At 39.1% G+C, this 27,510-nt stretch overlaps 1 protein-coding gene across 3 annotated transcripts in view; it reads left to right on the top strand.

Annotated features, from left to right (window-relative positions):
* The window catches only part of LOC144595975 (N-chimaerin), a 72,511-nt gene extending 62,963 nt beyond the window's left edge, over positions 1–9,548 (top strand). For all 3 annotated transcript variants that reach the window (XM_078403977.1, XM_078403978.1, XM_078403979.1), the window contains 3 exons: positions 1,739–1,876; positions 2,971–3,076; positions 5,044–9,548. In XM_078403977.1, coding sequence (XP_078260103.1) covers positions 1,739–1,876; positions 2,971–3,076; positions 5,044–5,215 — 416 coding nt within the window. In that variant the 3' untranslated portion in view covers positions 5,216–9,548. The remainder of the gene's footprint in view (positions 1–1,738; positions 1,877–2,970; positions 3,077–5,043) is intronic.
* The last annotated feature ends 17,962 nt before the right edge of the window (positions 9,549–27,510 follow it).

Genomic DNA, 27,510 nt, shown 5'->3' with positions numbered 1-27,510 from the left:
TATCCAAGTTTGTCCAATCTCTCCTTTAGGCTGACACTATAATCCAAGCAACATCCCAGTGAAATTCTTCTGCACCCTCTCCAAATTCTCCACATCCTTCCTTTAATCCAGCATCCAAAACTCAACACAATACTCCAAATGTGGCCTAACTTAAGTTGTATACAGCGACAGAATGACTTCTGACATTTATGCTCAATACCCAAACCGATGAAGGCAAGCAAGCCGTACGGTTTCTTTACTACTCCATCTATGTGTGTTTCACTTTCAGGTACCAAGATCTCTAGATCCTTAATATGTATGGTCCCAAATGTCCTGCCATTTACTGTATATTTTCCTCTTACATTTCTCCTCCCAAAGTGCAACACTTCATACTTGTCCAATTTAAAATCCAAGTAGTTCCCACCCCCATCCTCAGAGTGGCAGCATTGCATCATTCTGTGCCCTACTGTTGCACAGTGCCTTGCCATTTTCCATTGAGGTGGTTTGGGTGGCAACAAGCCATCACTAGTAGTAGAAAATGTAAGTCCATAGTTGGGGTAACCTGGGACTTTACTTTAGAGGCAGCATGGAAACAGGCTCTTGGACCTACTGAGTCTGCACTAACCAGCAATCACCCTATACACCAGCACTATTCTACACACGAGGGACAATTTACGGAAGCCAATTAACCTACGAAAGCTGGTAGGTTAATTGGCTTCACATGGCTTGGCAACTATTAGCAAGTTCTGCCTAATAACACTTGCAATATGTTCCTCAAGCAGTGTGAATATTTGTAAAAATGCTTTAATTTACCCCTTAAATAGTCACCCAACTAAATAATAGTCTATTCTGTCCTTTTCAAATTCTTTCTTTTAAATTAAACTTTTAAATTTTACCCTTTTCAAACAGTGGAAAAGTTAGGTTATCATATTTCGGCTACACCTCAAGTATACTAATATTTTTCATCAAAACCACGCAACCTTAGCTGAAAGTTTTTACATTAAAATGGCGATTGTGTTTAATTTTATAAAGTCATCTTTTATAATGTCATAATCCCAAACCAAATATCAACATTTCTACTGTAAATCAGTTTGTGCTGTATTATGAAAGGAAATGCAATTTACAAAAGTTGTAGGGTGGACTAGTGACATAATGGTGCAGCAGTTTGCGCTGTTGCGTCATATTTCCAGGAAACTATGTTCAATCCTGACCTTTCTGTGGTGTCTGGAGTTTGCACATTCTCCCTGTGACTCTGTAGGTTTTTGCCTGGTGGTCTGACTTCCTCCCACATCTAGATGATGTGTAGATCAGTTAGCTGGCTACAATAAATTATCCACTAGTGTGGGTAACTTAAATACTCAGAGGAGGAATTAAACATGTGAGAGCATAAAGTAGTAGAGATAGAGGGTATAGGAGGTGGGAATGGGACTGATGGGATTGCTCTGTTGAGAACTGCATGTACATGATGGGCTCAATGACCTCTTTCCTGTGTCGTAATGACTTTGATTCGATTCTACCTAAAATGTCTGTTACTTGATACTATTCATGGTGAAATATGAAGCTTGCAATTGCAACAATTGCTCACCTTTCTGGATATTGCTGTGTTAGTTGGAACTAAAGTAACAATCTGCTCTGCTCTCTGCAGGAATGTGTGCATTGTGAATTTAATGACATTTTGGATTTGTAGTGCATGTAATGCAATAATAATATTGAATTGAATATCTGTTTATTTTGTTTTTGTTTACCGTTTGGCTCCTAGATGGTGAGAAAGCAGACATTTCTGTGAATATTTATGAAGATATAAATATCATCACTGGAGCACTTAAACTTTACTTCAGAGATTTGCCTATTCCACTTATCACTTATGATGCATATCCAAAATTTATTGAAGCTGCTCGTGAGTAAAGTTATTTTAAGTGTTTACAAAATATCATGTGAGCATACTATTGATTTACTTTACCAATTTAATATAAGAAGATATTCTTAATGTTCAATCGTTTGTCAATCAAGGGTGGCACGATAGCACAACCTATTGCAGCCACTACCTCACTGCACCAGAGACCTGTTTGTGCTGGAGTTTGCACAATATCACTGTGACCTTGTGGGTTTCTTCCAGGTCCTCCAGTTTCCCAGTATGTCCCAAGGTTATGCAGGTTGGGAGGTTAGTTAGCTGCTGTAAATTGGCCAAAGTGGATAGTTGAGTGGTATAATCTGTGTGGAGTTGATCAACGTGTGGGGAATATTTTTTTAATTGGATTAATGTAGAATGAATATAAATGGGTGGTTGATGATCAGCTTGCACTGGATGGGCCAAAGGTCCTTTTTCCATGCTGCATCTCTCTATAACTCTATATTGATGAACTTTGCTTTGCAAATAGTTTCAGGAAGAAACCTTTCAATAACCACTGTTTATAAATGGTCGATGTCTCTGATTAGTGCTTAGTATTTGATGTGTCTTTTTGAATTTATGTTTATCACATTTCTTGGGCATAACGGTTTCAGAAAATATTCTCTGGTGAAATAAACATAACATGACTTTGTTTCAAACATTCATTATTTTTAAATACCTTCATTAAAACACAAGAATCTCATAAATTGCTCTGTTGAAGAACAGTCCTAATTCGATTCAGAAAGTGTTCTCACTGTTCAGCACAATTCTAGAAGCACTAGAAACTTCAGCAGTCAGAGATCAGAGGGATTAAGGGGAAACTGATTTCCAGCAAATTAGGTGCTCCATTATGTACTGTTTACAATTGTTTTCCTATTTGTAAGGAGTTGAAGATTGGTCGCCCTGAACCTGCTTTTGTACAAGCTAAATGAGAAGAATCTTGTTCAGGGAATAAACATTGTATTATTTATGGCAGAAATATTTTGTTAAAATGCTCTTTTCCTTGCATGACGTTTAAACAAGCTTCCTATTTAATGTCAAGGTTGCATTATTTGTGAAACTTTGCAAATGTTTGAATGATTTATATTTTGTTTCTATTCCAGAGATTACAGACCCAGAAGAGCGATTAGAGTCTGTTCATGAAGCATTAAAAATGTTACCACCTGCACACTGTGAAACTCTGAGATACCTAATGGCTCATCTAAAAAGGTATTTGCTAGCTATTGATAACAGTTTGTATACATTTGATAGAAATTTATCAAAAATTGTATTTGACTTTGATACATGTATTCTTTGATGCATGTATTCATTTTCTTGCCTAGAAATGTTTGTTTATAGAAAATTAAATCTACACTCAGAAAATCTATTTACATGTTCATATTTCTGTTGACAAAAGATTCTGCCGATGCTGGAATCTGGAGCAAAAGTCAAACTGCTGTAGGAACAAAAGGATTGACACCATGTCTTGAGTCCAAACATTGACCATTCCTCTGGCTCCAATGCTCAAGAGTTCCTCCAGTAGTTTGTTTTTCATCTGTATCTGAACAAGCACATCAAAGGTGTAAATTAATAGTTCAGAAACATCAGTCCAGTTCCCTACACAGCAGATGGAAACTTATATATATTTTCTTTCATAAATCCTGAATAACAAGCTAGATTTTTATTTCTATTAGGAATGTCAGATTGTCACATCAACCTACTTAGTTCACCAATGATTTCTACGAAAGGAGATGTACCAGACTGGTCCAGTCTGGCTTGTTTGTTACTACAGTCCCAAAGCAATATGTGTGACATTTAACTTTCTTTGAAATGGTCCAGCACCCCTTGTATGAAACTGCTTCAAAAAAATAAATAATGTTAATAAAATCAGGCTGGCCACTTTGCATTAGCTTACGCACTGGACAAAGACATAATAAAGGAGCACCCATAAAAAAAAGGAACACGTTCAACCATGTAGGGTAACGTGCCAAAATTGGTTATCCTGTTCCATTAACACACAATCTTTTTTTTACTGAACATTCCACGTCATCCACCAGCAGCACTAACCAATGAATCAAGGGTTAATAAAGGAGTGATCCCAGGAGTTCGTAATGTTAATTCTGGACTCGTGAAGACTCAAGGAATCAGGCTAAATGTGGACAATGAAACTCCCGATTCACTATCGTCTACTCCCATCACTCAGATTGATATATCAAAATTTCATGTTGACTACCACTCGGAAGAAACATTAGGTATAGGAAAAGAACAGAATGTGCCTTGGGAGACTTCTGGGAAAAGTTCAATTGTTGACCTGCAGACAGCGCTGGCCAATTCTTGACGTTGATGACTGGCAGCTTGTGGTAGTTAATGAAAGAACCATTGTGGAAATGCAACTTTACCTCTGTCCAGATCGGGTTCCCCATTGTAGATGCCTCTCACCATGATGTTATAAATAGACTGCAGTATCACAGTGTCCATGTGGAGTCTAAGGACAACTTTCACATTGGTGACAACCTTAACCATGTTGTACGACACTGCAATGGTGTTAAATGAGGTGGATATCAAACACATCTTGTAACTAAGATTAAACACCCAGTATCTTGCACCGTATCCACAGCACCAAATTTCTATTAAACTGCAATTATGTAATTTAATTACCTGGCATAAGTCTCACTCTAGCTAAAGTGCCTGCTCAATGAGGAGTGTAAAAGGGGCACACCCAAGCAGCAGCAGGGTACCTAAACGTGCAATGCAGACCTGCAGCAGCTACAGCACAGGACCAAAAGCATGCTAAACCATAGAAGGAGTGTGCTGTAAGGAGAGATAAGCAATTTCATTAAAAATAGATCAGACCAAAGTTCTGTTGCATAGAACTAGACACAGGAGACTCCATTGGAAGTCACCACTCTGACTAATGGTGGAGGCCAGCACATGAATGTAAAGCCCAGGCTGACTTTTTTTTGTGCCAATGTGCGACTAGAAGTGCTGGTTAGATTAAATCTCTTGAGTTCCTCCCAAGCTACAAATGGGTATCCTTGATGTTTGATTAGAAAGCTAATTAAAGTAAATATGTAAGATATGATGATATGATATGATATTAATTTACAATAAGGCTTGATTTAAGTTATGTTTTTGGTATCTTGTGCCTGAGTGAATATTACAAGTAGTGTACTAAAATGAATGGTTATTTCTCACAGGGTTACTCGACATGAGAAGGACAACTTGATGAATGCAGAGAACCTTGGGATTGTCTTCGGACCAACTCTAATGCGAGCTCCAGAGCAGGATCCCATGGCAGCCTTAAATGACATACGCTATCAAAGACAATTAGTAGAGATGCTCATCCAAAATGAAGATGCTTTATTTTGAATTTGTTGAGAGGGCATTTTTAAACAATCATAGGAAGAATGAGTTAGATTATTTTATGCTGTTTTATGCTGGTAGTTGTTTCAGTAGACAGATCAAAATGACAGCAATCCTTTGTACTTTTTGTATGGTAGCTCAGACATGATTTTGAATACTAAAACTGCTGGATTGTACTTGGATTCCATAATGACAGCTAAATTTATGATTTGCATGATTTGATTCTTATTTTTGTCATCTTAAATGGAGCATCGGAAATGTTGCTTTTTAAAAAAATAGTATCAAATGAGCTTGCATGTTTGTGAGTTGTGTTTGTGTATTTGTTAAACAATCCAACTACACTTGTAGTTGATAATTTTAGACTAGGGATGAGGCTATAAACAGGATATAATATAAAAATAATTGCAATCAGTAACACTTGCGATTGAACATTTCAGTCTTGAACCATGGTAGAATTTACCATTGTTGTATACATTTCACATGTAGATCTTCTGAAGTAATTTGTTTTGTATAATATTTCTGTACAACATATGTAAATCAGTACCAAATATCATCAGGTATTTATTTCATTTGAAACAAGGAGTTAACATTTATTTTTTACATTAATTTATTAAATTTTTCATCAATGTATTTTTAAGAAAACAACTGAGAAATATTCAGTGATACTCTTTGCATTTAGTCATATTCCTGAGTGGTTACTTAATTGCAATGAGTTCAAAGTCAGTGTAAAGTAATGGTCTAAAACAGTTAAAAATTATTAAACATTTGGAAGAATTGGCTCTAGAAGATTGAAAGTATATTTATAACTTGCAGTCAAAGTCAAAGGTGCACCAACTTTGGAGTGCAGTATTAGTCTGAGCCGAAGAATAATACTTATACAGAATAATATACTCTGAACTGCATTAACAACGTAAATCTGTCTGTAATGTCAGAAGTTAAATCATTTTTCAAAACTTATTTTGCATAGTAAGTTAAAGAGGATAAAAGCTCTATCTCTTAATTAGATGCATTCAAAGTGGTGTTTCTTACTCCTTTGATTATTTCGCTCTGCACTCATTTATGCATTATGTTTGAATAATATTATTGAAATCTAATAACCAAACAAGAAAAAGATTTCCTCAAGTTCAGACATGTGACAGAGTGCTCTGATAAAGGAATAAAAACATTTGTTTAATATTTAATATAATGAAGGAGATGCAATTTGGCAGTGCTACAAAAAATATTTACTATTATCACAGAACTCCTCATGTAGCTTTTAATAAAGCATTTGAAATTATTTTAGAATGAATGAATGCAAAATTAAGAATGGACATTATTTTTTAGAAAGTCAACAATAGTCACATATTAGTCGAAGGGATATTGTGTGAATGGTCTGAATTCTTCTGGGAAATGCCATATGGAAGTTCCAAACTTTTTACGATCACTGGTGATTTCCTGTCTACACTCCTGCCTTGGATTCTTCATGTAGTCCAACGGTAGAGCAGCAGTTAACTACAGTTTTCCAGAAGTTGCAATATGAAAAACGCCAGTTTAACTTGCAGCAGGTTGGACCTGGCACATATCTAGAAGCTCTATTCATTTCAATGGACATGAATGGATACAAAGGAAAGTGGTATCTTTCAGATAATTATCTTGAATTAACTAGGTTTACTTGCATGAATTATTTTCTGATATTTCTAACTTTTAATTCTATTTTTAATAATTTAAAATCATTTTATGTAATGATCAGTTTTAAGTTGTTTAATTGCCAATTAATGGCAGAAATATGCAAATAGATTTGAGCTATCTTCAGAGGCGATTAAGCATAGGGTAGTGGTTTAAACAGATGTCAAAGCTTTTTTGTGGCTGGTGCATGTTTAGGTCCTGGATTGTCTTTGAACAAAGTTGCTGCTTAAATTCCACACAAGGCAAGTTGGAACCTAGCACTTAAGGGATGGTGAGAATGGGCTCCTTGCTCCTCTCAGGAAATTCTGGACCAATTTATTTTTTTCAAGGTAGTTTGCTCTCAGGCTCACCTGTGTGGTTCAAGGACTTGTGTATTGTTTCAGAAATGTATGCTCAGTTCGTAATAGGATCATACAAGCAAATGCCAACACTATCCCATCAATGGTTATGAGTTGATACAACATTTTTAAATGACTTTGATATCTCCTAGGGAACAATCCATAAAAATACTCTGTTATTTCAGACTCTAGGTTTAAGACTCTTGATTTAAATTTAAGTTTATTCTTGTAACGTGTACCGAGATGCAGTGAAAAGCTTTGTTTTGCATGCTGTCCAAACAGATCAGATATACTATACATAAATGCGATTAAGTCAAACTCAAGTACGATGCCTAGGGCAATGGGGAAGATGCAGATTGCAGAATATAGTTCTCAGCATTGTAGCGCATCAGTTCCATGGTTAAAGTCCACAATGTGGTAGAGGTGAATTGGATAATACCCTAGCTTATGGAAGGACAGTTCAGAAGCCTGATAACAGAAGGCAAGAAGCTGTTCATGAAGAGTCTGATGAAGCATGCTTTCAAGCTTCTGTAACTATACAAAATATCTTGCAAGACTAATCAAGGGTTAGTTTTAAGTATCTGTTTTACAACAATGATCAGGAAAGGAAAACTTGTTTTTGGTATGCCGTGAGAGCAAAATATTGAGTCAATTACGAAATTGTATTGAGGGAAATCTACTGGTAGAATAACAACTTCAATATAACTCCAAAAATAGGTCAAGTGTTGATGGTTATACAAGTCACAACCCTAAAGAACTATTGGATTTTATATTTTGCTTATTGTATTTTTTTCATTGTTTTGTCAAATATTAAAATAGTTTAACTTTCAGGTGCTGGTGGTGGCCCAAATGCACAGAACACATTAATAATTGTAACTAAAGTTTTCTAAGTTCCATGTTTTGCAACCGCTGATCTTGGAAGAACCTAAACTGTATCAAATTAGACAAATGAATTACTAATGAATATTACGTTAACTAATGCTTCTCTTGGGAAAGGTATTAATTTAAATGTTTTAAAACATGCCCAATAGTAACTTAGAAATATTTTAAAAGCTTTATCTGAGTGTAAATACCTTTGACTGGTGTACCTTCTATTATTTTGTTTAAAGCAAGGTTGAAATCACTTTGAATTATGTGTTAAACCATATAATGCACAGTATACCATCTAAAAACAAAGGGAATCAATTACACTTTCACAATGAATACGATTGGACGAGGCGCGAAAAGTTGTGATTTACCAACTTCAAGCTGAATTTAACTTAGAATATCTCTATAATCACATACAGTATTCTCATGGGAAATATTGTGTTTAGCAATTAAATGATTCTTGTGGAGGGAGTTTGTCTAAAGCAGATGCTTGTAAGTCTCGGCTTTTTAGCTGGATTGAGACTATGAGCTGAAAGTGAGCAGGAGTCACCTGGAGAAAAAAAAATTCTCACACATTTTATGGATCTAGTTGCAATTCTTTGCTTTAGGAATGATATTCAAGCCAAACAGATCCATGTGTGACAGAATATAGATACAAACAATAGAGATCCAAAAGATTGCTGCTGGTAGATAATATCTTGTCCTGTGAGGATAGTACACACTGCTGCTGTTAAGATGGTGTGTGATTATTTCAAAAATTGGGAAATCAGGTAATCAATATCAGGATAATTGCTCCCTTTTACATTCCAAGAACAATTTTATGATTTTCTGTGTAGATTGTCATGAGGTTTCAATTACATGACCTGCTAAAGTCAAGTAAACCCAGCAAGATTTCAATAATGCATTTATTTTTTAAAAGGAATTACATAACGTACTGTAGCTAAGTACTCCTGAAATGTGAAAAGAATCTAAAAAATAAATAAACTCCTTTTGGATATATAATTGGTACTGTGGAGGTGAACTGGGTGACATAGTTTTTTAATGAAGGTATTATAGATTATAATGCCCAAAATATTACTTGCTGCTAATGTGGAACTTCATTTAAATTACCTGTTTCTATTAAAATGATTAGACTTTAGAGCTTTAAGTAAATATATCATTTGGTGGTATATCAGAAAACTTTGCAGATCTGAAAATACCCACTAGCTTTGGTTGCAGCTGAAAACCAGCCAGTCTTGTAGAATTTATTTGTATCTGTAAAATAGTGAGATCTGAAGTGTGAAATCTGCATGTGTTGAAGTGCCATCTTTAATATATCAATGGATAGATATATATGACATTGAGAGTTGTTTGCAATTATCTGTGAGTTATGTGCTTTATTTAAGAAGTATCATTGTGAACTGCTTGACTGCCAAAATAAATTTGGATTATCACCGAGAAAGAACGTCTTGGGCTTTAATTGATTTGCTTTGCTGTTATTTTTAAATGATATGTTGTCACATTTAAAATTTTCAGATACATCAGCAATAAATAACTGTTACTGATTTAGAGTTCCTAATGTTATTCTGTTATTCATTGTCAGTTTAAACAGTCTGCGTCTTGCCCTTGGCCCTTCATCAGATATTTAAGTACAGAAAGCATTGAATTGGAAAAGAGCCTTTGCACATTTATTACCTGATCTGAATTGCAGATAGGCATAATATCTGTAACTATTTTAAGGAAGAAAGTTGAATAGTATTTTACATTTGAAGTACCAATTTGCTGGCTAATTTCATTCACAATGCTGTAGATGTTGGTATGTGATTAATCATTAAGATTACAGTTTACTATTTCTTTAGCAATACTTTGAGATTGAGGTTGACTCACTTCTCCAGTGTTTTTCGTTTTGAGGTAACTCGTGAGGCTAATGAGGGAAACACCGACACATCCAAAGATGGAACAGAACTTTCCTGAAGAAACAGGTGTGTAGGTAATTTGTGAGGTAGTGTGCTCCTCTTTGTGCTAGGCTCCTGGGTGCTCTTAACATCTGGACTCAACTAATGAAGACTAGAGGTTCCCAAAAAAGTGGAAATGTTGCATTTGTTTCGAGGTGACCTTGGAAACATTCTTGAATCTTTTCCTTTGTATGCCTCGTAACCTCTTCCCATGACAGAGTTTAGAATTTACATGCAGCTATGGTACTAGAACTTTCAATTCAAACTAGGTTCGATAAAAATATATAAATCTCTATTAATATTTTACACGTTTTCTTCCCAGGATTAAATTATTTTGTGTGTAAGTAAAGACAGGTGACAGGCTTTGAAATAATCTTTTCCCTAATACTTAAACATATTAAATATTATTATAGTAGGTAAAGTAGTAGCTTTTGAGTCTTTCAAACAGCTTTAAGTATCCTGAACTCCAGAGCAAAATATAGAACCTGGAAGTAAACTTTGGTTGGAGAGGTAAGTACTAAAATTTAGGGTTGCAGGTGTAAAGACATGTAAAGGATTGGTGAAATAGATTGAAAGTTTTTTTAAATTGTAGATATTGGAAATATGAGAAATAGAAAATGTTGGAAACACTCAGGACAGGGAATATCTGGAAGGAGAAACACAAGTTCTGATGGGAGATCTTCAACGTGAAAATGTTACGTCTATTTCTCTTTCCACAGATTCTGTCCAACCTACTAGGAAAATATATGCCCTACTTTGACCTAATTATACCTTAAGAAAATAAAACTCCCTCAAAACTTCAAATAGCAATTGTTAGTGATGTGGCAAGGAAATGCATTTTTACTTTGTAGTATGCTTATAACATTTGTGTTCAACATTTAATGGACCAGCAACTCTTGCCAAGAGACAGGGCATTTTTATTACTGTGAAAAATAATCTGTGTTTCATGTAGATTGTAAAATATTGCATAAGAATGTTAATAATGTGATGACAAATGAAGTGTGTATGCAAATAAATGAATGAAGTGAAGCTGTACAACAGTACCATAGACAATCCAGGTTGTTCATTTGGTAAAAGGAAATAAATCTAAAGTTTTTTTTACTATAAAACTATCACTTAAAATTGACGTTACCCATTTTCATTGTGTACTGCTGAATAAAATTACTCATTTTATTTAAATTTTGAATTTTGTAAAACTTCAGCATGTTATGAATGAATGATTACCAGTAAAGCTGAAAGCTTTGCAGTTTCAGAATAAACATTGGGATTCACTGAAGGATACTGCATGGTACTTCAGTTCATCACACCTGTGCCAGCTTATTAAAATAATTCTGCAAAAAATCAGAAAAGTATGCAGATGCTGGAAATATAAAACAAAAATAGAAAATGTAGATGCAAGTAGAAAATGCTGCAAATACTCAGCAAGTCAGGCCTCATAAGTGAGAACAGTCCATGTTTCTGGTTGGAGACCCTCTGCTGCCACACATTTCCCACCATTCTGTAGATCCAACTCATTGCTAGTCTCTGCCTTCTCAGCTAATTTTACTTCCACTTGCGAATGCTCCCTTAAACCCATGGGCCTTTCCAAGTTCATAATTTTGGGGTTTTATTAAATGCCTTTTGAAAATTCAGATTCACAACATCAGCCATAATATGTATATCAACCTCTGCTTCTTTAGCAAAAAAACTTAGATTTAGTAAAACAACTATCTTTAACAGATTTATGGACACACGGGGAACTGCAGATGCTGATTTACAAATAAAAAGAAAGTGCTGGAGTAACACAGCAGGTCAAGCAGCATTTATGAAGGCTCCGATGAGGGATCACAACCAGAAACGTTGCCTGTCCATGTCCTTCTCAGATGCTGCCTGACTCACTGAGTACTTCAGCACTTTTTTTATTTCACAGATTTATATTCATTTTTATGTCTTTTTTAGTGGCGGTTTTCCCTCCAATAATAAATTACTCCATCACAGACAAAATGTGGGCTGGCTCTATCTCTCTGCCAAGATGAGAGATATGAGAGATAGCAGGATGCGATGATCTGCACGGCAGTACAGAAAAGGATGCTAGGCAAATACTGTAGGATTTAAGATAAATACCTGAAAAGGGGGGAAATGGGCAGTGGGGAAGGAGTAGGAAAACTGACAAATGAACCCTGAAATATAGTCTTTTTTTTGATGAACAAAAGGATAGCTTTTCTAGCTCTTTCAAAGAATCACCTCAGAGGTGAGGGACTGTCTTATAAACATTGTCAGCCATTTCAGGATTTTTGCATCTGTAAGGATATGCTACTGAACTTGTTCCAATTTCTGGAATGTGATCACAAAAACAAAATGTTGAATAATCATTAGTCAAGATATATTGAATGCTTTTCAGATCTCAACTCGTCTTCATGGTATCTGTTTCAGATTCCCTGTTTAAATTAAATGCAGAACTAAAACAACTGTAGAATTGTTCGCTCAATGGAGCTGAAGTATGTGGTCAAGGCTTCCAACTTGCTGACAGTCTTGTGACACTTTAATCTATACTTTTGGGCGCTTGTAGAAATTATCTCTCAAAATTTTATCAGTAGCTTGATTTCCAAACGTATGCTGAAGAAACCTTTGTAGAAACACATTGACCAAAGAAGCATTTTGGCAATGAGCACTTCAGATAATATAAAGAAACCTTCGTAGAAACACATTGACCAAAGAAGCATTTCGGCAATGAGCACTTCAGATAATATAAAGACTACAATCCTGGCACAGGACTATAATAAAAAAATTAAATTAAAAGTTGTAACTTGAGTTAGGGGTTGGATGTACTGCTATTGTCTCCCGGATCTACTCCCTTTAATTTTTATAGTTAGATCATTTTTTTTAAAATATATATATATATATATATAATTTTTTTTAAATTTTAACCCTCTTATTCTCTCTCCTTAAGTTTATAGTTTTTTGTTGTTGTTTTTTTCTACTTTCTCTTTTCAAAAATTTTAAAATTGAAGCTATGTAAGAACTCTGTAACAAATGTGTTTTAAAAAAAAAAAAATCTATTTGTACATATGCTTTTCAAAAAAAAAAATAATAATAAAAAAAAAGATAATATAAAGAGGCAGCAAGGCCATTTACTATGGTCATAGCGCAACATTTTCAGAAGAGCTAGAATAACAATCCAAATCACGTATAAATGCTCCTCTCTCATGAAACATGCGATAGAAATATGCATTTTTAGCAGAAAGACAATACATGATTGCAATTGAGCCATCCACAGTGTACAGATACATGATAAATGGAATAACATTTAGTGCAAGATAAAGTCCAGTATGTAAGTTCAGATTTAAAAAATAGTCCGAGTGAGGTAGATAGTAGCTCAGGACTGCTCTCGCATTGTTGATAGGATGGTTCAGTTGCCTGATAACAGCTGGGCAAAAATTGTCCATCAGAACTAAAGAAAAGTTATAAATCAAATATTCTTTAAATTGTGGAGAAACCATAATGAATCTTTATGATAGAGAGGAGACCAAAAGGGAATGGCATATGATAGTGGTGCCAGCTGGATATCTTGTATTCATAACCTATCTGTTTGGAGATAGGAGACTAATGAGGACAAAGCATTGTGGGGAGTAAAACAGTGCGACACAAGTCCCGGCATTTGAAAGGTGCAGAACATCTGTTGAGAGAAAAAACAAGTGCGTAATACAGGTTGATGACTTTTCATCACAACTAATCAGTAGATGAGATTCTGTTCCTTGAGCATGTACCAGTCTATGTTGGACAGTTAGTGGTCCTATCAACATGCAGGTTATGATTTCTGAGTATTGCCCACCATGTTTGGAAATAGGTTGACACAAGAGTTGGTAACCACCATTTAAGGGCAGTGAGCATTAGCATTTTAACAAATCATCTCGCCATGAGTGAACGTCCAGGGCTCAAGAGAAGAATAGGGAATTCACTATGGAAACAAATTATGTTCACAATGGAACAATGGATTTCCCAGGAATGCTATCTAGATGCACTGCAGACCAAGTACCAAACGTTTGTTGATGGGGAAAAGGGGTAGGATGGCAGAGAAGTTCAGTCATGTTTTTTTCTGGTCAGAATTGAGTGGCCAACCAAACAAATTACTATCTACAATAAATGTGCCAAATGAAAGAGCCTTTCTCACCTTTGCAACTCCCTCTCCATATCTATAGAAATTCATAAGTTATAGGAGCAGAATTTGGCCCATCAAGCCTACTCTATCTTTTTCCTCTCAACCCCATTCTCTTGCCTTCTCCCCATAACCCCTGACACCCTTGCTAATCAAGAATCTGTCAATCCCTGCTTTAAAAATATTCATTGATGGCCACCACAGCCGTCCGTGGCAAAGACTTCCACAGATTCACCATCCTACAACACATTAGCACGTTGTCCTAAAGCTAAACAACCGACAGGGCTCTGAAATCACACTATGCTGGTGTAATTTATCTCTTTTTGGGAATGTAGGAAGAGAGGGTAGAGATATTTGCTTTCATTTTTTCTTTAACTATACAGGAATTTTCAAACAACCTGCAATCTGTAAATCTGCTGAATGTTGAACCACTGTTGCTGATCCATGTGCAGTGCAGGAAGAGCCTAGGTTGTGACATGGTTCCGTTGCTGAGAAATGTTGAGCCTGAGGGAGGGCCTCGATACAGAATGTCATCTATTCATTTTCTCCACAGATGCTGCCTGACCTGCTAAATTACTCCAACATTTGGTGTCTATCTTTGATAGAACCTGAGACCTACTGGGTGCACATTGCTGTGTTGGAGTCTTCAGGAGGTAAAAAAGATTTTGGGGGCAAACATGGATGTGATTGTGACTACATGTAATGCCATGGAGAAAACGAACACCTGAACTCTTACCTTTCAATCTGTTTCCCCCTCTGTTGTATTTTATAAATTCAAAGCTTAACAATTTCAGAGTCCAAAGATATTAAAACATACCCCTTTCTTAAATCACCTGATCTGGTAGGTTATTTTATGCTTTGCTTCGTTAATAAATGAAATATAAAATCAACGTTTTTCACCTTTTATATATGTACATAATCATATTCTTACCAGGCCAATATTTTAAAATGTGATATTGCTGTGAGGTAAATATAACTTAAAATGTGATATTGCTATGAGGTAAATGAAATCTGAAAACTCGATGCTGGAAACCTGGAAGAGAAAGAAAATGTTGGACACATACACAGCAGGTCAGGCAGCATTTGTGAAATGAGAAACATTTAACATTTCAGGTCAAAGACTTATTTCAGCAATTTCTATTTCTGGGTTAATTATTTTTAATTTTTTCATTATTGACTACATATTTACCTTTTTTTTAAACTATCCTTCCAACATGACAATTTTTATTTGATGATCTGGACAAAGTGTGAGCAGCTGTTTTATGGTTCTGATGAAAGCTCTTTGACCAGAAACATTACCTCTGACTCCCTGTCTGCAGATGCTATCTGACTTGCAGTGTGTTTTCAGCAGCTTCTGTTTTAATTTCAGTTTTGCTGTGATGAACATTATAACTGATGTTATTCACCAACACTTTTGTCTGGAATACTGAGCAGTAATGGGAGCTCTCACTGATTCTCATAGAGCAATAATGGGAGCTCTCACCCCACTAATTTAAAAGTGATTGTTGAACAGTGACAGCTCTATTAATGCCCAAGTTACCTGTGCACATTGCCGGGGTTAAACCTGGGCTGATCTTTAGATGTCCTGTTGCTTTCATCTTATTGTATATTATTATAATATATTATATATATAATATATATTATATATATTTATAAATTAAATATATTTTTTAAACATTTTCTTTCATTAAATCAGATTTATTCATTTGGAAAGTTTAAGCAATGTACCCAAACCTCCCATGTTGGCTCCACGAGGACATCCCTGAGTCTAACGCGAATGTAGACGGCTTTCAGACTGGGCGGACAGGGACTGCAGAGTGAGTGGCAAGTGTAAAGATGGGGGACTTGCTATTCTCGTTAACAACAAGTGGCGCAACCCTGGTTACATCGCAATTAAGGAGCGTGTGTGTAGCCCGGACATTGAGCTGATGGCCGTGGGTCTCTGTCCATACTAGATGCCCAGGAAATCCTCACACGCCACCTTGGTAGCTGTTTATATTCCTCCGTCCGCCAACCCACTGCGGGCAAGCAACGTCGTCCACACAATCACTGCGAGACTCCAGACACAGCACCCAAGTGCTTTAATCGCTATCTCGGGGGATTTCAGCCACGTGACTTTGGGCGCTAACCTACCCACTTTCATTCAATTTGTTGACTGTCCCACCAGGGATATGAAAACATTGGAGCTGCTGTATGCCAATGTTAAAGAGGCATACAGCTCCATAGCCCTTCGGCCACTGGGAAGATCTGACCACAACCTGGTTCACCTCCTACCCAGGTATAAGCCAATGGTCCAGAGGCTGCCTGAGACCACAAGGTCGGTGAGGAGGTGGTCACAGGAGGCCTGTGAAGCTCTAAAGGGTTGTTTTAAGGTCACACTGGGACTCGCACTGTATTCCCCATGGAGAGGACATTAATGGACTCATGGACTGTGTTACCAGTTACATAAAGTTCAGTGTGGACAACATTGTCCCTTCTATCGTATCATATTGTGTCAGATACAGTGAGCCATCACTGTTAATTGTGGTTTTGTCTGAAACTTTCATGATTTTGAAATAATGCTTATTCCTAATACCAATGAATGGTGTGGTTTACAGTAAATAAAACAGACCCAATTGGAACAATATTGTTGCAATGCTTTATTTGTTAATTTTTGAAATATAAATTTGAAGCTAAATCTTTAGACAATCCATGTTTGCTGAAATTGGAATGATTTTATAAATGGTATCAAGGATTAGTACCAACTGATTAATCAACAACAGAGCTGTATAAAAATAGATTAAATTAAAGTCTTATCACAGACAGAGACTAATAATTGGTTTGCATTTTAAGATGAAAAGTAAATTTGATTTAATTGTGGGTCCATTACTGGTTAGACTCCCTGTCTTTTCTGACTGCCCTGAAAGAATAATATATTAATCTAAAACTGACTATACCTGCAATTGCTCAGTTTATTATGCTGGCAATCATGATGTTTGCATTGATTTCCATGCATCAGATTTTATAACTCTCCTTGTAAATGAAATAAAATCTAACAAATATATAATTATTCTATGAATAATATTATTAGGGGGTTTAAATTATGTAGTTTAATGTTACCAATAAAAACATACTAATGGAACTAAGTATGTATACAATATTATCATAGAGTTATAGTCATACAGCATGGAGTCAAACTTGCCCATGCAACCAAGATGCCCCATCTACACTTATCCCAACTACCCATGTTTGTCCCATGTCCCTCTAAACCTTTCCTATCTTTAAAAATAATTAATATAGTTCTCTCTAAGTACTTATGTATGAAGATATTCACACAGTGTGTGAATTTATTTTCATGTTGAGGTGCTTCAGAATATACTAAATTTCTTTCTTTTGAATTTGGTATAAAAATGTATAGATTATTTTCATCTCCAAGTCTGGAAAAACCAACATATAACTGATCATGGAACAACATTGAGTTTAGATATTGAAGCCTTTGAGTGATTGTCCTCGTGCCTTGTTAATGCTCATGGCAAAACTCAATTGAACAGGGAACAGACGTCATTTGCATTGAAAAGGTAGATGAGAGGTGATAATTGCTATCTGAGATGTGAATACATTTTCCCCAACAGCATTACTAGCCATTATTTAATTACATATGGTTGTGATTTTTGAACTAATCTTGCATCCTTGCATAGTGTTCGTGGATTCAAATTAATGAGCAGCAGGATTGGAACTCTTTTTTGTTCAAGTTTATTTATTGTCACGCCAAATGATTAACTTTAAAAATTCAACAAGAAAATGTACTGCCTCATCAATGTCTGTCACACTGTCAATTAACATATGTTATATAGCTTGTCTGATAAATTTCAAAGGTCTTTATCCATGGCCTGTTCCTTGTGCCAATATTGCTCTTTCATGAAACCGTTGGTAATTCAAAAAGTGTTGAAAGCAGCTTCCATCAGAACATCAGTGATGTAACCATTTGACCCAAGTTTTTCATCAAAATTATCCTTGTTGAATGTTGATGTTTAATTTCCCCATTTGCAATATACCTCAAAAATAGATCTGTAAAAAAGGGTTTGAGAGGGTTTGAGAAAAATCTAAGAGTGCAGTGTACCTTTTGCTAAACCTAACTCACATACAGATTTCCAGGTTGTTTTGCTCCTGAGCTTTGAATGGAACACGCGGGCATTATATTTTATTATATATCTTCAGATGTTTCAAAATATTCATTTTAAAATGTAAGCAACATAAATATAATACTTAGAATCATACCCCAAAGGATTATAAACTTTGAAGGGTCTCGACCCGAAACGTCGCCCATTCCTTCTCTCCTAAGATGCTGCCTGACCTGCTGAGTTACTCCAGCATTTTGTGAATAAATACCTTCGATTTGTACCAGCATCTGCAGTCATTTCTTATAAACAAGTTTAGCATCATAGTACAGTATTCCTTTGTTCTTATGGCCAGATGGGGAAACTAAATTCACACCTCAAATGGTACAGAGACAGCAGGAAGACATACACAAGGTACATGCCCATAAGATGGATTGGTTGGGCAAAAGATTAAATGTTTTATTACAAACCATAAAATCCTTGTAAAATCTGCACAGCTTCCTTTCCAAGTCTAATAGATTGTCTTAGACCTAGTCTTAAGGATAAAGATCAACACATTCTTACAATCAATATGATCTTTATTTTGCATTCATGTCATTCTGCAATGCAGCTAGGTCCGATGAGCTATGTTTTTGTGAAAACCTGTCAACCATTTCTCTCCTGTGTTCATTTGCTGTCATGAGTCTCCTATTGCAGAGGAAAAGAAGAGATCACTTGTATGCATTTCTATGATCATATGCAGGAATGAAGGGGCCCTGAATGATGTGCATGCTCTCCACTAACTTTGAAAAGGGCAGCAATCTTTTTAAGATGTAGACACAAAGAACTGCCGATGCTGGCTTATAAAAAAAAAAAAGGACACAAAGTGCTGGAGTAACTCAGAGGATCAGGCAGCATCTCTGAAGAACATGGATAGGTGACGTTTTGGGACGAGACCCTTCTTCGGATTGCTGGTTGAATGAGTCTGAAGAAGGTTCCCAACCCAAAACGTCACCTAACCATGTTCTCCAGATATGCTGCCTGAACCGCTGGGTTACTTGGTGTCCCTTTCTAAGTTGCTTATATGTCACCTCTAAATTGAAGTTGGTTTGTTAGGTTCCCAGCCTTGTCAATCAACGAACTGCCCTAATGAACTCTAATTAGCTTTGGTAGTTTGATCTTAAAATATTTAAATGATGCCTCACCGTACAAATTGATCAGCCTATTCTTTGATGCAATTGAGTAGGTGGAATGCATATATCCACCCCATATATACTGTACACTATTGTTAAACATCTAATCACAATGATTATCACATCAAGTTACTGAGTAAATAATGGCACGATGATCCAGCCATTAATATGGTTCAACTCTGACTCAGAGGACTATGGTGAATATTAACTACAGTGCTCGTAAAGCTAGATTTAAAAAATTGAATCTGATTGTTTTGTTTTCCTATTCAGCTTGTGTCCAATGGCTTCTAACATTCAATGTAAGTAAACCTGCTCTCTGTCAAACTTACAAGCACTGTGGCACAATTGAAACACAAATTCTACTATTTCTTGATTTATGCTGTAGATCGTGTCTTCATTTATCCCTAATACATAAACAGAAGGATCTAATGTTTGGACAAGAACCCTGTGCTTTCAGTCTCGCATAGTGCCAAAAGCAAAATGGCTGGGTTATGTCATTGGTTCAAACATAAAGCACGACACGGCATTGCAAACTGTGTGGGTGGGTTATTGAATTAAATTGCTGAAGGATGTTAATGCCCTCAAGATGCACTTCCTGTTTTTTTTATGCATGTCTTTCATCAAAAACAGACTTCCGACTAACTGTGCAGCTGGTTTTAATAAGAAGGCAAAGCTTTGCATAGCCTTCTGCTTTATAGCCATGCTGGGAACAAGATCACAAAAACGGACATTAAAAAAATGAAAATACTTTTGATTTTAAAACGTCATTATCTTTCATATTGAATGTTTAACAGAATAAATATATTTTTTCCCCGTAAAAGCAATAACAAAGTCAATGGTGGCACAAAACAATGTTTGTTCATAAATAATGGCCTGAGGACATTTTAATTCATGATTTAGGTCTCCTTTACATGAAGCAGACAATTTGTGCAATTTATTCATGGCCCCTAATCCAGTTTCAATAAAAAACAGAAAAAGCTGGAAACACTCAGCAGGTTAGGCAGCGACTGCAGAAAAAGAAACTGGACTAGCTAGACTATCAGAAATTTATAAAGTTCTTTTTTCATTTTTCCTCTTTTATCACTTTTTTTTTTCCTTTCAGGTTCTGTGGAAAGTTCTCTAACCTGAAAAGTTAACTTTGTTTTCCCTTTCCGCTGAAGCTGCCTAATCTGCTTGTTTCATGTATCTGCAATTTTTTGATTTTCAATTAAATTGAGTTATTGAAGGGGAGTGTGAGAGACTAGATCCACAGGCATTTGGAAATGTAAGGGCTGATTAGGAATGGACGGCATGGCATTGTGCATTAGAAAATGTGCCTCAAATTTCAATCGTTTTTTTGAAGCGGTAATCAAGAAGACTGATGAGGACAGTGCGGTGGATGTTGTTTACCTGGACTTTAACAAGGTCAGCATGGTAGGCCGGTCAAGGAGTTTGGATCACATGGGATCCAGGGCAAATTAGCCAAATGGATAGTGAATGAGAGGTTTTTTTCAGACTGGATGCCTGTTACAAGTGATGTTCCATAGGGATCAGTGCTGGGTCCACTGTTGTTCATTATTTATATTAACAATTTGAATGTGAATGCAGGTGTCGTGGTTAGTAAGTTTGTAGATGTCATTAAAGTTGGCTTTGATGAATGGTGACGAAAGTTATCGAAGTTTAGGTTTATTGTTGTCAAGTGTACCAAGGTACAATGTAAAGCTTTGTTTTGCATGTGATTCAATCAGATTAGATAATTCTATACATATAAACAATTAAGTCAAACATAAGTACAACAGGTAAAGCAAAGGGGAAAATACAGACGGCAGAATATAGTTCTCATTAATGTAGCACAGTTCTATAAACAAAGTCTAATGTACACAATGGAATAGAGGTGAATTGGGCAGTATCCTAGCTTGTGAATGTTTAGAAGCCTGATAACAAAGGAGGAGTAGCTGCACCCGAGTATGGTGGTTTCAAGCCTCTTATGTCAGATTACAATTGGATATTGGAATATAGTATATAGGAAAGTACAGCACAGGAACATGCCCTTTGGTCCACAGTGGCGGCGCCTAACGGCAGCGGGGGGGGGTGAGGGAAACTTTTCTCTTCCTCACGGCGCGGGGTGCGGCTCGGCTGCGGGGCCTAACATCGCCCGGTGCGGCTCGGCCGCTGGACTTTACATCGCCCGATGCGGCTTGGCCGCTGGACTTAACAGTGCCCGGTGCAGCTCGGCCGTGGGACTTTACATCGCTGGTGCGGCTCGACCACGGGACTTTTCACCGCTGGTGCGGCTCGGCTGCGGGACTTTACATCGCTGGTGCGGCTCGGCTGCGGGACTTAACATCGCTGGTGCGGCTCGACCACGGGACTTTACATCGCCCGGTGCGGCTCGGCTGCGGGACTTTACATCGCTGGTGCGGCTCGACCACGGGACTTTTCATCGCTGGTGCGGCTCGGCTGCGGGACTTAACATCGCCCGGTGCGGCTCGGCTGCGGGACTTTACATCGCCCGGTGCGGCTCGGCTGCGGGACTTTACATCGCCCGGTGCGGCTCGGCTGCGGGACTTTACATCGCCCGGTGCGGCTCGGCTGCGGGACTTAACATCGCTGGTGCGGCTCGACCACGGGACTTTACATCGCCCGGTGCGGCTCGGCTGCGGGACTTAACATCGCCCGGTGCGGCTCGGCTGCGGGACTTAACATCGCTGGTGCGGCTCGACCACGGGACTTTACATCGCCCGGTGCGGCTCGGCTGCGGGACTTAACATCGCCCGGTGCGGCTCGGCTGCGGGACTTAACATCGCTGGTGCGGCTCGACCACGGGACTTAGCTGCGCAAGGCTTGGTCGCGGGGCCTTTCATCGCCCGGCTCGGCCGCGAGACGTTTCAGCGCCCGGTGCGATTCGGCCGGGGGGACTGCCATCCCCTTGCGGGGACTGTGCGGGTCGGTCGGGGATGAGCTGTCTGTCCGTGGGCGTGGGGAAGAGAGTGGGTTTTGTTGCCTCCATCACAGTGAGGGGGTGTTTGGAGTCACTGTGATGGACGTTTGTGTTGGGGCTATGTGTCTTGTGTTCTTTTTTTCTATGACTGCTATGTAGTTTCGTTTGGTACTTCGGTACCGAACGACAAATAAAGCTCTGTTATACTGTTATGTCTGGGTGCTATGATAAACTAATTTAATTTGTCTGCACCTGATCCATATCTCTCAATTCCCTGCATATCCATGTGCCTATCTAAAAGCCTCTGAAGCACCACTATCGTATCTGCCTTGACACCACCCTTGGTAGCATATACCAGCACCCACCACTCTCTGTGTAAAAACAATTGCCCCACACATCTCTTTTAAACTTTGCCTCACTCACCTTAAAGCTATGCCCCCTAGTTTTTGACAATTCCACCCTGGGAAAAAGGTTCTGATTGTCAAGACAATCTATGCCTCTCATCATTTTATATACTTCTATCAGGTCTCCCCGTAAACCTCGAGTATTGTGGAGAAGTTTGTCCAGTCTCTCTTTGTAGCTAATACCCCCTAAACCTTTCTCATAAAGTAATTTAATTGTTCAGTGACTATTAATATAAATCTCATCGAAAGTATCTTGCCGGTTCTATCATTGTTTCTCTTGCATTTCATGCCTTTTACAATATAACACAAACATTCTTTCTCAATCACTACTTTCAAACAGTGTCGTGTGTATATGAACTAAAGCATAAATCCCTTCGTTCCCCTGGCTTGTAATATGTCGTTTATTCATAATCTTAATGCAATCTAATTTTGATTTGTTTATGCTGTAATAGGGAGTTGGACAGTGATCATACAAAGGACTCCGGTCCTGCCAACAATCTGGGTGCAGGGTTCTAGACCTGGGCTTGGTCACCGCCGCACTGGCCCCCAACCAACACTCTAAAGATTGTATCAGCAATGTAACTGCCATAGCTATCATAGCAGGAAAAGACTGGGTGAATTGTTCAACTCTTTCCTGCTTCTTGCGACGGATTCTAACCACTTTCTTGGATAGATGCAGCCGTGGTGTTCCTGAAGCTTTGATAGTCTGCACTTTTAAACTCTGACGGTTAATTTGGACAGAGTAAGCTTCATGCAACAGCCATGTGATGGCAGCTAGATAATCTGTTCTAGAAAAGTTGATTGAGGAATAAATCTTGTGTTTTCTGGATCCTTATGCCTTAGGATAACCACAGATTATGTTATCGCAATCATCAACAATGTGGGGAAAGAGGTAATCTATAGTGCTGTCAGTCAACAGGACACACTAGGACTCAGCTGACAATACATGATAGGGTCATACAGCATGGAAGCGGGCCCTTCGGCCTAACTTGTCCATGCCGACCAAGATGCCCTATATACACGTCCCATATTCCTCTAAACCTTTTCTATCCATGTACCTATCTAAATGTATTTTTAATGTTGTTATAGTACCTGCCTCAACTACCTTCTCTGGCAGCCCATTCCATATACCCACCACCCTCTGAGGGAAAAAGTTGCCGGTCAGGTTCTTATTAAATCTTTCCCCTCTCACTTTAAATCTATGTCCCTTGGTTCTTGATTCCCTTACTCTGGGTAACAGATTCTCCCTTACCCTATCTATTCCCCTCATTATCTTATACATATCTAAAAGATCACTCATCATCCTCCTAAGCTCCAAGGACTAAAGTCCTAGCGTGCCCATCCTCTCCCAATAGCTCAGGCTGTCAAATTCTGGCAACATGATGTTTGGTGAGCATGTGTGAATGAACCTAAATTCTTATGGTGATCCAGAAGTCATATGTAAGCCACTGGTGCTTACAAATTGTAGTAAATTACTGAGTACATCACTGACATCCTGCTGCTCTGCCTGAGTTCCACCAAGACCATTGCCGTCTTGGCTGGAACATGGATGCAAGAATGGGTAGTGCTAATGCGTAAAATGGTGGCGCGTCCAGACGCAATGGCTTTGCGCTCTCCATATCGATACTATTCATACAGGGCGGATCGTTCATGGAGCCGCACGAAACTACTCAACATCGGATGCGGCTGTGAACAACGGGTTTTTAAAAACCTCGGCGGCTTCAGCAACATCCCAGCAGAGCTGGTCAGAGCACCAGCAGCTCCTGGGATCACCACACCGGCAGGAAGGAGACGGAGGCAGTGCCGGGAGAGGAAGCAAAAACGTGGACGGCACGCAGGGGTACAGGCCACGCTACGAAGGGCTCCACAAAGACCATCCTTTCCGAGCGTTTTCCTCGCTAATGTCCGGTCACTCACCAACAAGTTGGACGAGGTAAGGCTACGGCTCAACACCAAAGATCACTGAAAGACTGCTGTGCGCTGATCTTCACGGAGACGTGGCTCAACGCGCTGGTTCCTGATGGGGCTGTGGAGCTAACGAACCGGTCACTACATCGTGCAGACAGAACAAAGGACTCCGGTAAGAGCAAGGGTAGGGGGCTCTGTATCTTCATCAATAATGACTGGTGCACCAACCACACTGAAATAGAGAGGTACTGTTCTCCAGATCTGGAATTGCTACTGCTTAAATGTAGGCCGTTTTACCTGCCTCAGGAATTCTCCGTCATTATCATAGTGGCTGTATACATTGCACCACAAGCTAATGCTAATCTAGCATTAGCACAGCTGCACTCGGCCATCAGTAAACAGCAGGATGTTCACCCCAAGGGTGCCTTCATTGTTGCAGGGGACTTTAACCAGGTCGACCTACGAGCTGTGCTTCACAAATTTCACCAGCATGTGCAGTGCCCTACCAGGGGCTCAAACACGCTGGACAAAGTATACACTAACATCAAGGACTCGTACAAAGCTCTCCCCTGGGACAATCTGACCACCTTTCACTGTTCCTGATGCCAGCATACACACCTCTCATCCACAAGACCAAACCTCTAATAAAGACTCAAAATATGGCCTGAGGAATCCACCTTACAACTCCAGGACTGCTTTGAATGCACCCACTTGGACCTGTTTGCACAACAGGCGACCCACGGCACAGAGGTAGACTTGGATGAGTACACATCCACTGTGCTCTCCTACATCAACAGCTGTGTGGAGAATGTCACAGAGGACAAGAAGATAAAGATGTTTCCTAACCGGAATCCGTGGATGAACAAAGAGGTACAAAGTCTTTTAAGAGCACACAATAATGCCTTTAAATCCGGGGACACTTCAGCATACAGTGTTGCCAGGTCAAACCTGAAAAAAGGCATAAAAATGGCCAGACCTGCACAGGCTACGCGTGGAAGACCACTTCAACAGCACTGACGCCAGAAGCATGTGGCAAGGCATCAGGGATATCACTGATTACAACAGCAACCCAGCCTGCCCCCACAGTGATGTCACACTGGCTAACGAGCTCAACACCTTCTTTGCTCGCTTTGAAACCGGCAACACCATGAGTGGAAAAATTCCGGCCTCGGAGGATGAACAGGTTCTTACACTGAGCACACATGATGTACACTGAGCGCTGCAGAGGATCAATCCACGCAAAGGGTGCAGGCCCGGACAGAATCCCAGGATGGGTACTTAAGGACTGTGCTGACCAGCTTGCTGAGGTATTCACAAAGATCTTCAATCTGTCTCTATCTCTGGCAACGGTCCCGAAGTACCTGAAGTCAGCCACCATAGTGCCGGTGCCAAAAAAAGAAAACATCAGCATTCTGAACGACTACCGCCCGGTTGCCCTCACACCGGTAGTTATGAAGTGCTTTGAAAGGTTGGTCTTTTCCCACATCAAAGCCACCATCCCTGCCTCATTAGACCCACATCAGTTTGCATACAGAACAAATAGATCCACAGAGGATGCCATCTCTCTGGCTCTTCATACCGTCCTGACTCACCTGGAGAGACAGGGCACATACGTAAGGATGCTATTTATAGACTATAGCTCTGCCTTCAATACTGTCATCCCCACCAAGCTCACCTCCAAACTCTACCAGCTAGGCCTCAGCTCGTCAATATGCAACTGGATCCTGAATTTACTGATGGAACGCCCTCAGGCAGTGAAAATGGGCCTCCACTTGTCCTCCACTACCACTCTTTGAGTACTGTCACACCACAGGGTTGTGTATTGAGCCCCATCCTCTATTCCCTCTTCACACATGACTATGTTCCTGCATTCGCCACCAACATCATCGTCAAATTTGCAGATAACACAACGGTGATCGGGCTGATCTCCAACGGCGATGAATCAGCCTACAGAGCGGAGGTGCAGAACCTGGCGACCTGGTGCTCAGAGAACAACATGTCCCTAAACACAACTAAGACCAAGGAGCTAATTATCAACTTTAAGGCAGAGAAGGCAGAATACGCTCCAGTCTTCATCAACGGAGACAGAGTGGTGAGAGTGTCCAGCTTCAGGTTTCTGGGCACACACATTTCAGAGGACCTCACATGGTCCACTAACACTGCTGTGCTAGTCAAGAAAGCACAGCAAATACTGTTTTTCCTGAGAACGCTGAAAAAGGTCAGTCTGCCCCAACAGTTACTGATGACCTTCTACCGCTGCACCACATAGAGCATACTGACCTATGGCATCTATGTGTGGTATCTCAGCTGCACGGCAGCGGAAAGGAGAGCTCTTCAGCTGGTTGTCTGCAGAGCGCAGAGGATCATTGGGATACAGCTACCAGCCCTGGAGGACATGTACAACGCACGCTGCCTCAGGAAAGCCACCAGCATCTACAAGGACTCCACACACCCATGCCACCGTCTGACAGACGTTACAAAGCCTTCTACACCCGCACCTCCAGACCAAGAAACAACTTTATTCCTAGAGCTATAGCTGCTCTGAATTGGACCTGCTGAGAGCCTGCCATGATCTGTCTCTGCCCCCAGAGTTATCTGGCACAACTGACCCCTGCAGGAACCTTTTTTGCCCTTTACCTTGTTTCTTTTTTTTTCTCTCCCCCCCCCCCCCCCTTTGTTGTTTTCGTTTTCACCGTGATTTATTTTATAGCATCGATATGGAAGTGGCATTCTCAATCTCGTTGTACTTTACAATGACAGTAAAGATATTGTATTGTATTGTAAAAAAAATCTGAAATTCAGAAGTGAAGTGTGAATGATTGATCTTAACATCGAAGCAACATCTAACTGAGTGTGGCATA

This window comes from Rhinoraja longicauda, chromosome 8 (genome assembly GCF_053455715.1).
Source record: "Rhinoraja longicauda isolate Sanriku21f chromosome 8, sRhiLon1.1, whole genome shotgun sequence".
Taxonomy (NCBI): domain Eukaryota; kingdom Metazoa; phylum Chordata; class Chondrichthyes; order Rajiformes; family Arhynchobatidae; genus Rhinoraja; species Rhinoraja longicauda.
This window is presented reverse-complemented; position numbering and strand designations above follow the sequence as displayed.